This window comes from Poeciliopsis prolifica, unplaced genomic scaffold, assembly GCF_027474105.1.
Source record: "Poeciliopsis prolifica strain line A6 unplaced genomic scaffold, Auburn_PproV2 SCAFFOLD105, whole genome shotgun sequence".
NCBI lineage: Eukaryota > Metazoa > Chordata > Actinopteri > Cyprinodontiformes > Poeciliidae > Poeciliopsis > Poeciliopsis prolifica.
This window is the reverse complement of record NW_026562480.1, coordinates 887191-905204: the sequence shown is the minus strand read 5'-3', so window position 1 is coordinate 905204 and position 18014 is coordinate 887191. Positions and strand designations below refer to the sequence as shown.

General features: G+C 37.5%; 1 protein-coding gene across 2 annotated transcripts; it reads right to left on the bottom strand.

Moving 5' to 3' along the window:
* Window positions 1–178: 178 nt before the first annotated feature.
* cdcp1b (CUB domain containing protein 1b) lies at window positions 179–16030 on the bottom strand. Of its 2 annotated transcripts, XM_055023710.1 has the most exons (14): window positions 15809–16030; window positions 11935–12153; window positions 10793–11134; window positions 9427–9639; window positions 8400–8744; window positions 7484–7702; window positions 6770–6829; window positions 6289–6648; window positions 5058–5423; window positions 4768–4965; window positions 3703–4059; window positions 1966–2325; window positions 1809–1890; window positions 179–1305 (listed from the first exon to the last, which is right to left on the bottom strand). In XM_055023710.1, the coding sequence occupies exons 1-14, from the start codon at window positions 15870–15872 to the stop codon at window positions 822–824; spliced, it is 3669 nt and encodes a 1222-aa protein (XP_054879685.1). In that variant the 5' UTR covers window positions 15873–16030; the 3' UTR covers window positions 179–821. The 2 variants fall into 2 exon arrangements, with proteins under 2 accessions (XP_054879685.1, XP_054879686.1); XM_055023711.1 differs by lacking the exon at window positions 6770–6829.
* Window positions 16031–18014: the final 1984 nt, after the last annotated feature.

Sequence of the window (18014 nt, the reverse complement as noted above, 5' to 3'; positions counted from 1 at the left end):
TAAAAATCTGTTCTCATAAGTTCAGTTGATAAAGTATATTTATATAATGTGAGGAGAGACAGGATATCCACTATTTCTTCAAAGAGACCATTCATTAACACTGCACCTTATAGTCCAATGCAGAAAATACAGTATTTTCTGTATTTTATTTAAAAAACAAACAAACCATGGCGTCAGGTTGAGGTGTTTCAATATATTACAAATTTATTGGCACTGAAGCTCAAACATCCCTAGTTCTTACAACAACAAAAAAAGAACAAAACATCAAACTGATGAGTGGTTTTAATAATCTGAAATAAAAAACAGACCCAAAAAATAAAAATTAAGTAGTTTTATTAAAACTAGAAATTGTGCCTCAAAAGGGGCAACAAAAAGTATGGAGAGATATTCCTGCAAAATACATAATATTGTAATAAAGTAATGTTCTGACATTCTTCTAAGTATTCTATAGTTTTTATTTTAATTTTGGATCACCTCAGTAATGGTACATTTGTTTGTCTCCCTTATTTTTTAAAATTCACACTATGTAAAAATAAAAGAAGTCAGAGGCAAAACTAAAATAAGTAGAAAAATATTTAAAAAGTTCCTGAAATAATTTTTGCTGTTTTTCTTCAAAATAATCACAAAATAAAAACAGTCCAAGAAGTCACAGATTTTAGGTTTTAGCTTCCAAGTCCGCAGCTTTAACCGTCTTGCTCAACTCAGAGAAAGAGTGCGTCCGATTCCCAAAACTACTCCCGCAGAAACGAGGCTCTTCAAACCTAAGAGCCCTTCAGATAGGTCAAAGGTCATTAAGATTCCTAACATGGAGTCCTTTCACGCTACAAGCTCTCCTCCATTATTGGCGGCTGCGGCTCCATATCGACCCCGGACAGACGGATCGTGTTCATGTCTCCGGTGCTTTTGAACGTGTAGAGTTCGTTATCCAGCATCCGGCGGTCCTGGAAGCCCAGGCTGTCCTGCCGCTCGATGGGAGTGCGCGGACGGGGCGGCATGAAAGTGTCAGAAGGGCTCAGGAAGGACTGGTACTGCCCCTTCTCCGGCTCTGGGTCGGGTTCCTTGATAACCGGCAGCGTCCTGTCAGAGGGGCCTGTGAAGGTCTGATAGGAGTCCACCTGCACCCCGTTTGAGGTAATCTCGCTGTCGGTGAGCAGGTGGCCGTAGACCATGGAGTCGTCTATGTAGTCGTAGACGTGGGAGTCGTTGTCAGCCCGGGTTTTGACAAAGTGCCTGTCGTTTGGACGGAAGATGTTTCCCTTCCCCATGTAGATGGAGGCTTGGCTGGCCATTTTTGATTTCTTTTTCCTGCAGAAAAAGATGAAGAGAAAAATGAAATATAACACTATCATCTTTACAGATGATTTATTATGCTTCCCTGAACAAGGTTCGGATACGTCTATGGGCCATCCAAAACACATTTATTACCTCTTTTGCATGAAATCATTCTTAGAAAATGAGATTTTAGTTCTGCCTTGTTCAACCTCCTTTCAGATCGAGCTGCTTTAGAGCATCCTGTCACTTTAAAAACCCCAACTCAACGCTTACAGTTACAGTTTAAAATGACTGCACAATTATGCAACCATTCATCTTTGAAAAGCCGAAGTAGAGCCTCCTGCACAACCAACAAGAATGCTGATGATGTTCTAATTTGCATTCACCGTATTCATGTGTATATTGACACCAGGATTGGCATAAGCAAGCAGAAGAGTTGAAGTTATTGATCAAAAGCCAAAAGCAAAGTTCCTGAATTTTACTCCCCCTTCAAACACTAATAAAAATGTCTCACCAGACAAAGACATGCTGCTTACCTTACAACTATACATACAACAGTCAGTATCAGGAGCAGAAGCAGGACAGCCCCGACTAAACCAAGAAGGATGGGTAACAAATCTGTGGAGAAAAAACAAAAACATATTGAATGTGTTTTTGAACTGTCTGACACCAATCACCAGAATTATTCCTTACTGGTCTTTCTCTCAAGATTAATCGTGGCTTTGACATTAAACTGGTCGCTCCCCTCTGGCTGGCAGTTGGTCAAGTTCAGGTAGAAGCTCTGACGGGCCGTCATGTTTGTTGTACTCGTCTTTTCGCTCTCGCCGATGTCCAGGAGATCGTTCCCTTCTTCCTGGTGCTTCATATTGATCCTGGCGTGGCCGTGTTTGCATTCGAGTCCACTGATGTCAACCTTGACGAGCGCGTGGGTCATCCAGGGAAGGTCCACGATCCAGGAGACAGAGGAATGGGCCTTCATTCCATTAGGCCAGTTTGGGGTGGCCAGTATGGTGGGAGACATCAAATTAGGGCTGATCCTGTAGATGATGTCTTCTGAAGAAGAAATGGAAATCATGCAGAATGAGCTTCTCTTAAAAAAAAAAAACAACAGACAATACTGCCCCCGTGTGGATGTTGGAGGGAACGGAAAAATAAAAACTATGTTTTTACAGATTCTAACATATATTTTCCTAAATTACAAATCCCTTTATTTCATTACTAATAAGATTCAAACTGCCAAGAAATAAAAAATAAATCAAAAAGAGAATTTAAAGATAAAATCACCATTTTATAATTTATTTCTTAGATATGAACGTAAGAAGAACTGGAAATAATTATGGCTGTTTTGCTTATGAATTAAAACCACATCTTCCATCCCGTTTTGGTTTGGCCAGAACACGAGAAGCAGCCAGCAAACAAGTTGTAATTTGTTTCGTTCAGGTGTTGAAAAACAGCAAATGATAGTGACTCCAAACAATCTACATTCCTGCAGCTTCAACTAATTCATGCAAGTTGTAAAGACAGCTCAACATCATGTGTTAGTGTAAAAAATGAGTACTCGTTATCTTTTTAATATTGTCTAAGTACTTTTATGTTGTTCCGTATGGTTGAAATGGTACCAACAATTGACCTAACACTAATTTAGTTTTTTTTAAATTCCTCCTTAAGTAGGTTTATTATGACAATGCATTAGGACCGTTGTGGATAGAAAAAAATGACATAAAAAAACAGAAAGCTCAGAAACTTTGATTTCAGAAAAAAGAATTCTCAACTCCAAAGCAAAGTCAAAAATTTGCAACAACTTCATAGAAAAAAAATATTTTCTAAGTTTGGAAAGCTGAACATTTAACTTTTATGTTTTTGAAAATTAAATAAAAAATTGGAAGTTGGAAAGACAAAAATTAATTTTTTATAAAATTCTGATGGTCATAAAATGGCAATTTTCCTTTTTCCAAATGACATTTCCTAGAAAAAAAATAGGACTTTTACAAATTTGGAAAGCTAAAAATTTGACTTTTATCAATTTTCTGACTTTTAAAGTTGACCATTTTCCACTTTCCAAACTCAAACATTTCCAAATTCTTTCAAGAGATTAAATTTCTAGCATATTTTTGTCTTTCAAGCTCACAAATTCCCAAATGTTATTCCAGAAAATTTCAGAGATTAATCTCAAAATTTGAGCTTTTTTTGGCAGAAATTTATTCCTCCTTCTTTTCCAGTCTTAATATGCCACGGTAGTTTATTTCCTCTATTGAAATAATGGAAAGCTGGATTTTTCTCAACGTGAACTGTCATAAAAACAAAACAAAAATTAAGGTTTTTAACAGGAGAACAATTCATGTACATCTCCTGTAAAGATGTTTCCAAGGTAGGATCAACATAATTACAGACATTTCATTCCCAGCAGCTTTAGAGCATAAATTATTTCACCTTTGATCTCCGGACTGACGCTGACATTGAGCAAAGGCTCCTCAGACCTCCTAAGGTCTCGCGGCGTAACTGTGATGGAGATGTTGGAGTGAACTTGGAGTTTCTGGATCACACCGTCGGAGCAGAAGTCTCCGATAAAAGAGCCGTCGTTTTCGTCGACGCGCAGCACAGACGACGGATCGCACTCCTGCCCAGGCAGAGACTGCCGGAGGCTCCCTGTGGGAGACACCAGGTCCAGGGTGGCTTCATGTGGGATAGTGAAGAGCCATGAAAAGCTGTGGAGGGGCATCGGCAGGCAGGAATCCAACGTGGGAATAGAGAGGGGCGTCGGCGTGCACAACGATGCATTTGCACAGGCTGCGAAGAGAAGCAAGAAAATCTGTTCAAGAGAAAAACTTCCAGCAAATATCCAGAGAGATGGACATTGTTTTAATCTACCCCTTTCTTAAACAGTAAAGTCTTATTTAAAACACATCACTGCACACCAAATTACCTACTTAAAGCATTTATTTCTGTTAATTTTAAGTATCGCACTGCAAAAACACAAAATCTTATCGAGTATTTCTGGTCTAATTTCTAGTGCAAAGACAAATTCAGCTTGTTTTAAATCAATAATTCTTTAATATTGATGAAAAAGTGCTAGCTCCACTTCTAACATAGGAAAAAAGTATTGCAAAAAGTAAAAATAGAGAAAAAATAATACCAAAACAAATAGTCATGCTCAATGTCATGCAATTTTACATAATTTGTCTGAATAAAAACAGCCAGAAAATACAAAATCCTCTGATTTCCTCACATTCATCGTCCAGATAACTTAAATTGTTCGCATCCTTAAATCTCCAATTATTTATACACTTTTAATAACGACAAGGTCATTATTTCCTTTTTTCTTCAACACCGGTGAGAGAGGAAAGGTAAAGAATGGAAGAAAACTTCATTATTTCCTTTTTGAGAGGAAACTAGTACTTTTTAAAAAATATTTATTTTATTTATATTGCTAATATTCACTGGTGACCAAAAGCAAAAAACTCTTTCTAAACTTTAGAAATTGATTATTTTTCTTACCAATAAGTTTGCTTGCAGTCAGGCGAAGGTCCTCACTTGGACAGTCGAGGAAGGAGAGTTTGGCTGTTTCTCCTTTTGCCACATTTATCGTCTTTTTCTCCACAGAGTCCTTTTTCATCTCACAGAGAGGATCGGCGCCCACCTTCTCAATCTGCACTGACACTGCTTCCCCTTTGGTTAAATCCACCGTACAGAGAACTAGAAGAAAACACAAAAACACAAAAACACAAAGTTAGATTTTAAACTCGCCCAAACATGATGCTCCACGTCAGACTGCTCCCAGATCTCACCTGGATGGCCGCTCCTCATCACAGAGACCGAGTAGCGCAGGCTGAGTCCCGGCAGCGTTTGGTTCGTTTTGCAGTTCTTCAGTGTCAAATTAAACGCGCCCTGCTGGTGCTGAGGCTGCGGATCCGTCAGAGCCGTTCTGGTCGGCTTCTTGCCCTCCTGCTGATACTCCACCACCACCACGTCGCCTTCGTTCAGACACTCTGGGGCCGAGTGTTCACTGAACTTAACCGAGTAGTTGTGCATGCCGGGAATGCTGAACTCCCACAGGATCTGCTTCTCATCTGGGAAATCTTTGGGATAGTTGGGTGTGATGAACTCAGTGTCTGATGTGCCGCGGGGCAGATTGACCTTCACTATGGCCGTCGCTGGGGAGACACAAACATGAAGAGTTGAGTTGGGAACCATTTAAAGTAGAGGTGCACCGACTGCAGGTCACTGACCAATTGCCAATCTTCAAAAAGCCGAAACAGATTTTACCCAATACCAATTTTCTGTCTAAAATGTTGCTACATATAGCAAGAAAGTTGCCGAGTTGGTCACAATGGAGTGACTATTGTTAACTGTGAACGTTCAGAGAGGTTTACTGAAGTAGATGAGACCAGCATCACATACAACTAATGTATAATATTAAATGTGACTTTTTATTAATTGCCGTGTCGATCACAGACTATAACTTGACTTAAAAGTAAGGCTGAGGCAGCCATCACCTAAATTCAATGTTTTTGGCCAATTTTGAGAGAAAATCTCAGTAAAATCAGAAAAATTTATGAAAAAAAAAACTTACTGACATAATTTGGCGTCTAGAGGGCCACATAAAAAAGCTACAGCGGGCCAGATTTGGCCCCCGGGCCTGGAGTTTGTCAAGTGACTTAAAACAAGCTCCTATATGTTGCTCAAAAGTTACTTGCAATTTAGTTTAAAAACTATTAGGGACTAGAAACTACACCAAAAAAATCATTTTCAGTGTAATGATTAAATTTACATCATATATTTACCTTCTCACCAAAATCGGAAAGCCTTAACTTACAATTCTCAGCCAAGAAAGCATCATTACATTTTCCAGAACAACCTGACCCAGTTCATCACATCCAGCACCAAAGGCTACAGCAACAGCAAAAATCCACTTTTATACAAATAAATTGGATTTTATTTGATAAAACAATATTTGTTTGGAATACAGCTGTGCTTTTATGCAATATTATTAAACAAGCCACTTTGTAAGAGTCTTACCTTCCGACTGAGGTCCAATTTTAAGTTGGAAGTCCATAGGGTCCAGGGTCACATCCGACGGCACCGTCAGCATCACACGGCCCTTGTACTGACCCAGTATTGATGTCACCGTGCCGCCTTTGCAGAAAGTGCCGATGGTTGCTGGGGAAGCGCGGTGGAGGTAGAGGATGACGGAGTACGTGTGGCCATCTGGACACGTCCCCTCGTTGGGAATCTGTCGCAGTCCACTTCCTGGAAAGTCCAGGTGGAAAGTCTGAGTGGGTTGAACCTTTATGTCCCAGGTGAAGGTCCGGTTGTAGTTAGAAAAAAACTCGTTGTTGACGTGGACGGCGTTGCCTGAGCAGGAAGTCTTTGTGCAGTCTGACGACAAAGCAGAGAAACAGAATATGGATTTATTTTGTCGTTTTATTTTTTCAGAACAGGAGTGAATAAGTACGGCGCCTCCTAGAGGACACAGGGAAAAATGTTTCTTATGCGTCACCTCGCAAAACTTTAGCTTTCCCTCGCAACATGTTGCCATCTCCTCCCATCTCTTTCATCCCTTTCAAAATATAAACAGAAACTTTCCGTAAGAAGGAAAGAAACAAAATAAAAAACATCCAAACTATTCAAACTCTGAGTTATTATCACGTCATCCGACTGCTTTTACTGTGTCTTCTTGTCTGAATGGTTAATAAAGGGAATAAAGATGTGCAGTTCTATCTCAACGTTCCTCAAACAAACTCAAACATGCAGTAAATAAATCAAGTTTTTGCACCAAAGAGTTAACATATTCACACGTTTTTACTGATGATATTCGAAATTTTCAGTGGACATCTGTAACTGTAGACGAAATAGGTTATTGCGAAGAAATGCAAAAGAACAATTCTTCCCCATGTCTCCTAGTGTGCAGCGTAAATAAGATATAACACCTGAAGTAAATAAACTGGATATGTTCATATGAGAATGGAGATGTTAGGAGATTTAACAGGTAAAACAGGCAGCAATTATCTTAAAGTCCTGGAAATCGTATTTAATAATCAGCAGCAAACACAGGAGTGGCTCCACAACTTAAAATATAAACAAAACCGTAATTACAATGGTTCATTATGACGTCTGCTGCTTTAACTTGAGAAAAACCCAAAATTCAGGCTCTCAGATAGTTAAAATATGTCATATGTGGCTACTCTACTGATGAAGACTTTCATTTTCATACCAATTTCTCTGTTTATTTCCACTGTGTAAACTTTTTGCGGTTGAAGACACATAAATTCCACCGAAGCATTGCGAGGATTTTTCAGCCTTTTCAGCGTTTCAGATGTGCAGGTCTGTTTGGACGCCTCTGTTACGCAGACCTGACAGTCGGCCTCTTTGTCCACCTTGGTGATGATGAGGCTCATGTTAGGGTCAGAATTCACAACCGTGGATCTTCCACCTGAAAAACAGAGACACGAAGAATCAGTTAAAACATGTAGAATGGCAAATGTTGATTTCTTTCAAAATCACATTTCTGGTTACTACGAAAGAGATCAGGGACATACAAGAAAAATTTTACAAGAATAAAGTTAAAATAATTGGATAATAAAATCATAATGTGAGAATAAATCCATAATATTACAAGAATAAAGACAAAATTACTGGAAAATATAAATACCAACGGTATTAATAAAGTTAATTAATACACTACCGTATTAGATCGTCTATCTAAAGCAAGTATAAAGTCAAAATAATCGAGAATGAAATTACAATATTACGAGAATAATGTTGAAATATTATGAGAGTTAAATATGGAGAATTATTTGAGAATAAAGTTGTAACATGAGTTGTAATATTATGAGAACAAAGTGAAAAAATTTGAGAATAAAATCAAAGAATGCAAATAAAATTACAATATGAGAATAATATCAAAGTAATACCAGAACAAAGTCATAATATTATGAGAATAAAGTCAATATTATGACTATTCTCAGAGTATTATGAATTTAATCTCATATTATTTCTTTTTTATTCCCATTATTTTAACTGTATTCTCGTAATATCATGACTAAATTCTAGTAATTTTATTATTTCCTAATACTCCTGGTTCTCCGTTATAGGTTCCTTTATTAAACGTTGTTGAATTATTGTCTCACGTCTCGGTGCTGCTGTTGTATTGAACACGGTCTGGTCCGGTTCTCCTTCTTTGGACACTTCCACCGTCACAGCCATGTTTCCAAACAGGTCCAGTTGAGAAACTGGGCCGTGTTTGCAATAACTGTTGGTTCTCATCTGTCCGTCCGTCCTCATGGTTGTGACCGTGTATTGAATACCATCCTCACAATCCTCTGATGCAGATTTTTCCTTCAGTCCAGGAAACTCTAACGTTAAAACAGTTCTGTCTGGGACAGTAACGTCCCACGTCAGGGTTTTTTTGAAGCCCTTGAAGAGATCCAGATCCACTTCAGCCGAAGCCGGAGTGCAGGAAGTCTGGGTGCATTCTGAGACAAAACAGAAAAAAGATCAACACAACTGAGCCAAACTGAGTTTCATAAAGGTCTACACTAGAGCATAGGTGTCAAACTCATTTTTGTTTTGGGCCGAATTAAGTTCCTAAAGGGCCGGTGGTGCCAGAATGTATTGACAAAACCTGTTAAAACATTAACAAATCATTAAAATTAAATAATGCTGAACATCTTTTCAGTCCCTCCGGAATTTCACGATTGTTTTTGTGATTTTTTTTCAATGAAAATCAAAATGTTTGTGGAAATATTTGTTCTGATGTTGATTATAACATTCTAATCAACATTATAATGTTTTAATTAAAACATTTATAACCATATAAATGTTATATAATTACATATAAAATTTGAAAGCTGTTTAGAAAGTTTAAAAAAACTTTCAGCTGTTTAGAAAGTTTTTGACAATTTTTAAAAAAACTCTCCTATAAACTGTTAGTGAAAAAATGTGGGGATTTATTGATTTTGCATGAATTCCCATAATGAAACTGATATAAGTTGGTAATAAACAGATAAAAACTGCATTGATTTGGTTGATTACATTATATTTAAACACAGTGGTTAGTCTAGAATCTAGAGGGCCACATCAGAAGATCCGGTGGGCCAGATTTGGCCCGCAGGCCTGAAGTTTGACACCTGTGATTTAGAGGAAGTAAATTCTTACCAATTTTTGTTGTCATCTTCATGGTGAACACATCTTCAGGCTTCAGGCATCTGAACTCCAAAGGAAGTTTTTCTGCACTTTTTAGAGTCTTTTCTGTTGCGTGGCAGTCAGGACTGGCGCCGCCGCTGACACACACTTCACACTCGTCCTTCCCAGGATCCCGGGTCAGAACCACAGTGGAAGCAGGACCAATAGTGACGGTCATCACTCGCTCTTGTAAAGAGATTCAAGACAAATAAAAAGTAGTTAATTAATGCTAATGACTTTGTAAGCTCTGCATAAAATAGACTCTGGATGCTTTAGACCATTTTCTACTGTTTCATTCACCCTACACTGTAAAAACACAAAATCTTAACTAGTATTATTGGTCCAGTTTTTATTGAAAATATCTTAGTGCAGTTGAAATAAGACACACTAACTTAAAAGCAGCTTTTCAGCAAAATATAGCAGCTTGTTTAAAGTAAATCATTCTTTAATATTTATTTTAAAAATGTCTTTCAAGTTTGCAAAGATATTTGCACTAGAAACTAGACCAAAAAACAGATTTTGTGCTTTTGCACTGCAGTAGAGCCTTTAAATGTAAGTGGTTGTAATCTTGATTATGTGAAATATTCAGTTTTTCTTTCAAACTGTCACCGATGATATTATTTAATGTGAGAAAAATAAATCCTGTGAATGCTGACGGCTCAGTATAGAGCCACAGTAATCACCAGCAAAACAAGTTAGCCACATGCTAATCATAGAGTACAGTGATAACATTTTCCTATAACCAAATTATGTTCAGCATAGCACTATTTAAAGTTTGACACTGAAAAATCTCAATTTGTATAAGATAGGTCTACTATTGTTCTCAATGTGTATCCTCAAAACAAACTGGTAATACTGGCACTGGTAACATGCCATCCTTGGTCACTTATTTTTTCTTTTTGTAACTGAACCAAGACACAGAATTCCACATCACATCTACATGTTGTGGTTGTCATAGTCAAGCTAGCATGGCTGATCTGCTTCCCTCTCCACCGTTATTTTTTTTCTTTGACTTTTTATATAGTTGTCCTAGTGTTGACAATTAATAGCTAGGCACTGACTCCCTCTTTCATTTAAATATCAGGTGTACATTTAAGATTTAGAATGCTACATTGATAATTTGATAGCTAGAACTAATGGTAGTCATCGTCGGCCAGCAGCTTTTGGAGACGGGAGTTGAGGGCAGGATCTTACAAGTGTGACGTCACGCTGCAAGGGATCCATAGGTCCATAAGGCAATGGGACATAACGGTATACCGAAACTATTTTCCCCTAAGATCAACTATTGAATCAACATTTCACTGAAATATCTGCGGTAAAGAGCTGGAACAATTCTTACTCATTGGTGCCGCGAAGGCTTGAAACAGGACAGACTCCACCTGTGTGTTTGGTTTGGCTTCCAGGGACACAACGCCCTGATCGGACAGGTCCAGTTGTGTCTCGCTGCCACCCTCACAGTATTGAGTCGGGACTTCTTTGCTGGTTTCAGATGTGAGCACTGAATACTGCCGTCCATCATTGCAGGGGTGTGGAGTCCTACTCAGTCCGTTGCCGATGACCTTCAGACTCACGAGGGTCTTTTCTGGCGCTTTCAGCTTCCAGCTGAAGGTTCTGGAGAACGTCGGCAGGAGGGACGACTGAACTTCTACCGTCGGTGGTTTGCAAGCATCTTTTGTGCATTCTGTAAAGCGTTTTAGAAAAAGGCGAAACTGGTTAAACTCGTAAACTTGTGAAATTGTGGTGCTAGAATAGCAACACTTATTTTAATAGTGGATTGTTCTGATGATCAATCAAATGAAGAAGTAGCATATTCTGTAGATTTTTCATTTAACTGCTTCAGAATTTTAATACAATATTAAAAATGCGTTAAAAGATGCAAATAATTGAATTCATTTTTAAAGTAATAATATAAACTTATTTTCTTGATACCGTAGCATTCCTTTCATAAATCTGAACCATGTGAAGCTAGCCTTTGCCACTTGAGGAGTTTTGACTAAAATGTATTCACAACAAAATGTGTTTTTATCTTAAATTGAATTACGGTCCTGAATGATGTTTTTCTCTAAATGTTCAAGTTTTAAGAATCTTTAAAATCCAGTTACTGATTAATCAGTCACTAAATTAGTTGATGATTATTTGAATAGAAAAATCCTGCAATAAAAGGGGAATTTATCTCAACATAAAAACATTCCTGGTATGCTTTTTAATAAAGTTCACAATTGTTTCTCACTTTTACACAAGCAGTGATAACATTATAATCTCCTCTCCCTGTTCACTAAATTTTACAACATTTCGTCTTGAGTTTTCTTTTTTATTATTTGCGTAAGCTTTAATCCAGCAATAATCAAAAAACTTGCACAAATCTATTTCTGCACAAACCTCTTCTTAAAGTATTAAAAAGGACATAATTTAAGACTGAAATCAAAACCAAAAGAAGACATGAATGAATGTACTCTGGGATTAAATTGTGCTTAAACTTACCAATTAAACTGATTATTGTCACATTGTACGACTGTTCGACAGGTTGGGGGCATTGAAACAGCAGCTTCACCTCCTCTTCAGGCTCTAATTTAAGAGAAAGTTGGCAGGAAGTCTGATTGCCGTTAACGCCACTGATGGTGCAGACGGTGCAATCAGGCTGCAGGCTGGAAACAATGACATCTGAACCTTTATTTGGCTTCACCGTAGTTTGAAGGGACTCTGAGGAAAACATTGCAGAAACTGATTGGAAACATATATAAATAAACAACCACAAAATCTGAAAACACGATGCTAAAAGCAATAATAAAGACCAAATCGCTCCACAAGCATCAGCAAGCATGTTAGATGCTGCAGTTCACAACAGAGCGATTAGAAACAGACTGAAGATGTATTTCCTGTTTGGTAGAGTTACCCGATAGGCCAGTGAGCCGTACATCAATCAATTAATTGTTTGTATTTTGCAATATATCAAGTTACAACCCAAATAGTAAACATTTTAAACCATAACCCATTAACTTCAGATAATTTTATTCCGTGTCTCATTTCTTTTCTATTCACAATCATGCATTTAGACATTTGTTTTTAGAGACAGTGATTACGCTCGACTGACTTTCCTGTTTGGATCTCTGAGTCAGAAAGATAAACTCACATCAACCTTGACTTAGGCTTGATCTTGTGAAACTCAATGTTTCAAAATTATAGACAATTAGACAACTATTATAACGGTAAGAGTGGATTTAGTGACTCAAGGATGCAGTATTTAAAAAGATAATAGTACAGAAAATAGAGGTACAGGATGTTGATTGACAGCGCTAAGTCCGTCCTCTTCCTGGCTCTGATTGGTTGGTGCATTTTTTTTAAACAGGGAGAAGATTGATCTTTTCACAGATTATCTGTCTCATAACATATTGTCACAACATGGTAACAAATATGTAAAAAAGGCTACATACTGCAGCTTTAATTAGAAACAACAACACTGATAATAGCAGTAATTATTTCTCATATTTATATCAAGTGACGACCAGATTCTTAAATTTTACACAGTTTTTATGTTTGATCTTTGTATTTAAATCATTCCACAGCAATATTATCGTTTATCACAATAACTTCTGGGACAGTTCGCAGCAAAATATGTTCTTGTGATATAGGCCTACCGCATCACTCCGGACCATTTTTTTAATCTCCTGCACCATCTTGCAATCACTCAAAAACAACATTCTTAATCACCTCCCCTTAATGCAAACACCAGCCACTAACTCAGAGGGGGAAACCATCATTTGTTGGTTAAAAACCATTTCCTGAGGCTCAAAGGAGCTGACGAAGATTCAGACTCAGCGACATGAGAAACTGATAGTCATCCAGGAAATGACTGCTTCACCTTATTGCTGGTAGAGTTGGCAAAGAGAGGTTGCTGGTGACACATGAGCAAACACTGTTGCCAGGCACACCTATCCAACCGACAGAAACGATAAACCAGAGCGAATTAATGAGTCATAGTAAACAAAATAATTCATTTCTATTTGGAAACCTACATCTATAGTTTTGCACCAAGAAGACTGTTAAGCATCCATCTGGCCTGTTTTTTGTGGCCCATATTCCACGCAAAGTAAGTAACATTCCTCTTCAGTCGGCTTTGTGTTGACATGATTGCATTGCGTCACGCACAAAAACTTATTGGCTGCACAGCAATCGCTTGTTCTTCCACAACCTAGAGGCATTTATCTAGATTTCAAGACTGGTGAAGTTTCCTCTACCGGCTTGGCGGTCAGCATCATCTTTTTGACTTGAACCAGAAATGTGGCAACAGAACAGAGATAGAAGATTATCTATAAAACATTAGTTTTGTAGATAAAACTTGAAGAGTTCACTGAAGGCCGGTTGGAGTCGTGATTCACAGAAATGCTGCAGTGGTTTTAGAGGAGGATAAAAACAAGACTTTACCTCCAATGGAAGAGAGAGTTTCCATGCAAACATCAAAACTTTCATTCCAGACATTTTACAGTTTCGCTGGAAATTTTGTCCATTACAAAAAGAGAAAAAGAAAATGGAGAATGTATCGCCTCACTGGAAAAACAAGTATTTTTTTAATCATTTTTATCTTACAAAAAGACTTTTTGGCAAAATATATGAGCTTCTTCTAAGTCAATAATTCCTTAATATTGATGAAAAATAACTAGTTCCTCTGGTGAATTATTCCACTTATAACAAGACATTTTTGCCATGTTATAAGTGAAACAATCTGACAGTAAAACTTGTATCAATATTAAAGCGTTATCGACTTAGAATATCTTGTTGAAAAGTTACTTGTGATTTAGTTTTGTTTTATTTCAAGATATTCGCCCTATTACTAAACCAAAAACACTTTGCAACATTTTGTCTTGTTGCAGTTCTGATCTGAACAGGACAATACTACACAGGATAAACAGCTTTTTGTTAGCACTGCAGGAGTCAGGACCTTTTAGCAGTAAGCAGTGGTAAATATTTGAACATTTTTATGTATAAGTCATTAAAATAATCATAACACTCCTCCTCAGAGCCAAGTGCAGCTTCTAGAAAGACAGCAGAGTTTAAATCCAAACACTGGCTGTAATAAAACACCCACCAGAATCATACTTCAGCAGATTGTTGGTCAATCATTAATGAATGAAGTCATGGCTCCAGGAAAGAGGCTCCATTAACGCCTCAAAGCTTTTGAAAGCTAATATAAGAGCTGGGCAGCTCAGTTCTTAAGTTATTTCCATCATAAATGAGGATACATTAATGTTCTTTGCTATTCCAGTCATAATGTAATGGGTGATTCAAGCTGAGCTCATCTCCAGTGGAAGTGACCCAAAAAGGTGGAACTTGGTACAATGGTGAAGTTAGGATCTGATTTGAACTTGAATAAATAAATGATTGCATTTAACAAATTTAGCAAAGACTTGATCCACTAATGAATACATATTATATAATTCACAGTTATCTGATTTGTAGTTTAGAAAAAACTCAAAAAGCTGATTTTCTTTATCCTTAAATCACTTTACACAACAACCTTCACAAAAATAGCTCTACAGTATTCACACAGAATATAAAACAGTGTTTTATTTCATAAAAATCAATAGAATAACTCTTTTATAAATGCCTATTTATATTCTCTATGGTCTTCTACTAATTTAGAAACATTATGGTAACATCTGGCTTCAAATGTCTACATTTGTTGGTATTTTCAAACCTTATCAAAGGTATTAAAAACACAAACTGGATTTGATATAATCTATCATTGATGTGGAATGATTTTGTCTGAATTTCACATGAATGGTGGTTTAGTTTTTTTCAAGATTGACTCCATCTAAAGTCAGGGCAGAAAAATAATCATAAACTTCAAAAGTTACAATCTTTACTTTTTCAGTTGTGTAAAATGAATTATGTAAAGGTTGTGTCTGGTTTAGTTTTCAAAGCCAGACTTAATGTAAAATGATTTAAGGCCAAAATTAAAGTTTTTAATATTAAGTCATCTAACTGGGGTCTCCAACTCCTAAATTAGCTTTCCAGAATCTGAATGAAGGTCAGATTCAGAAATAAAGACAATGATGCTAAATATCAGACTGCATTCCAAAAACATATGGAATAAAAATTAAATGATCTGTTTGCAGTATGTTATTAAAGCCTGTCAAACATTATCAAATTAGTTGGAATAGCCCTTTAGTCATGCTTTCAATCATACACGAACTTCAGCGTCATGAAAGAAGGCTTATCTTAAACAATAAGGGCGTTTTGCAGCGCATATGTTGTTTTACACATTTCAACCCTCTTAAACATCAACATGTGACGTTAAACACGAACACAAGTCTGCAACAAATGACTATTTCCAGCTGCCAGATGCGTTTTCCCTCACCTGACGAGTCCAAAGATGACACAAGTAACAGCGCCAGGAGAGCGCATGCTCCACAAAAACGCATATCGACCGTATGGAAATCCTTCCGACGAAAAAGAACAGTAAAATATTTAAAAAGAAACAGATGCAGGCTCGCTTTTCAGACAAGCGAATGCATTATTTTACGATTTCCAACAGCAGCGATAGGCGCTGACAGCAACTTCCTGCTCCAGATTTCCTGCGCAGGAGCGGAGGGCGTGGCCCCACAGGTGGGTTACCTGTTCCAACTTGACGCCGTGAGAATCCTGCCCAACCGTTGAGCAAAAAAAAAGAAAGAAAGAAAGAAAGAAAAAAAATCCACGGGAGACTCACTCCACCCGTGGGATGAGAGTTAAAGTCGTGTGCAGTGAGTGTGGCACAATGGGCGCCCTATTTATAAGCAGCCAAACATGCCAACAGATGGCTGGCATGGGGCCGTGGATCCCCAACATGAGGCGTGGGACGGGCGTGGACGCTGCGGCATAAGTTCAGGGTGTTTATGTATTTAACTGTGTCAGAATATTGCAGGAAAGCAGAGAGCTTATGAAGGAGGCGGTATCTGTTCAAACAGGCAAATGAGTAAGGAAGGAAAGGTTCTTATGCAAAAATGAAACGCATGCTTGGTCAGGTGGATTTTTTTTTTTCTCTCAGTGCAGTGACAGTAAGTATATGATTTCCTTTGGAGGCCCAACACTCCCAGAGCTGCAGAGGCCTGCTCCTGCCGCCACATGCCTCACAACATTCCTGCTCAGAAACATACCTGAGGGCTGGACCATTTCGAACACACTGCGTTGGTTTTTAATCCACCAAACCCTCATTTTATCGCTCACTTTGAATTTCCATTCAGATTCAACACACTTAAAAAAAATTAAAGGTCAAATTAACACAACAGTCCAAAAAGAGTCAAAGTTTTGCTACGTTTTTACGTTTTCGCAAATGTTTTAACCTCAAATGTTTACATTTGTGTTTACATTAAAACATACAAATGGGCTTTTTTTTGTGTGTGTGTGTGTCCGAACCAGTCTGACGGCATGCAGAGTGGGCGTTGTGCTGCTGTTTCTCCTCTTAACAAGAGGCTCTCAGAGAAAAGTCAGCAGCTGTCAAACTTCCCCTCCTGTCCTGTGAAACTGATCCCGAACCGCCACACATGCTGCTGCTGCCGCTGCCGGGGGTTTCAGGGCCGCGTTTTGTTTCCTGGAGGGAGAATTACAACGGCTGACAGATACTGGGAAGCACTGGGAAGTGTTGCAGGCCCACTTGTAACACAAGTTACAAGTGATTCTGACTCTTAAATAAGAGTCAGAATCACTAAATCTACTGTAGCAGCTTGTATTTATTGAAGAGAAAATACTCGGTTACGTTGAAGAGTTGGACAGTCCACATGGAGGCAGTAACACATTAGTTCAGAGAAAATGTTTTCATGCTCAGTGTTTTACATGTGCAGACCAGCTACAGAGAATCACAATGGATTATTTTCTGTTTGTAACAACAGGTCAATTCATTACACCAGCATTTATTACAGGTTATTTAAATTAGTTTGTAAATCCACTTCACAAGAGACCAGGTCCAGTTCAGATAAGAAAATTCAGCTTGGCTGAAATTCAGTTCAAATTAGTTCAGTTCATTTAATTAAACTCAATTGATTCCCAGGATCCAATCACATGTTTTTAAGTTTAAATTTACTCTGCACTCATTTATAGATTTATATTCACATACATACTTGTTTTTTATTTCATTTTATTTTAGATATACTTATAATTGAACACTTGCGTTACAAATTTTATATCACAAATAGTTATATTTATATTTACTATTTAACACTTTGGAGAAATTGTCAACAAATTTCCCTTTATCATTATAACTAGTTTAAGAAAAGATCAAAATATAATTAATTCAATATATTATAGCATTTAGTTCAATTACATTACATGACAATTCAGTTATCCTGAATAATTTATGACAAAAGTTATATAACTTTAACAAAACTTAAGAATAAATATCTAAAAACAACATAAATATCTGCATATTAATAAAGTACCTACAGATGAAATACAAATAAAATCAAACAGAATATGGTTATGTGTGAAAAGTGTGATTATTGTCATTGTTTATATAAACATTACTCTGAATGGACTTTGCTCTGACTGAATAAGCACATGTGGACAGTGGAGAAGAACAACTCCCTTTG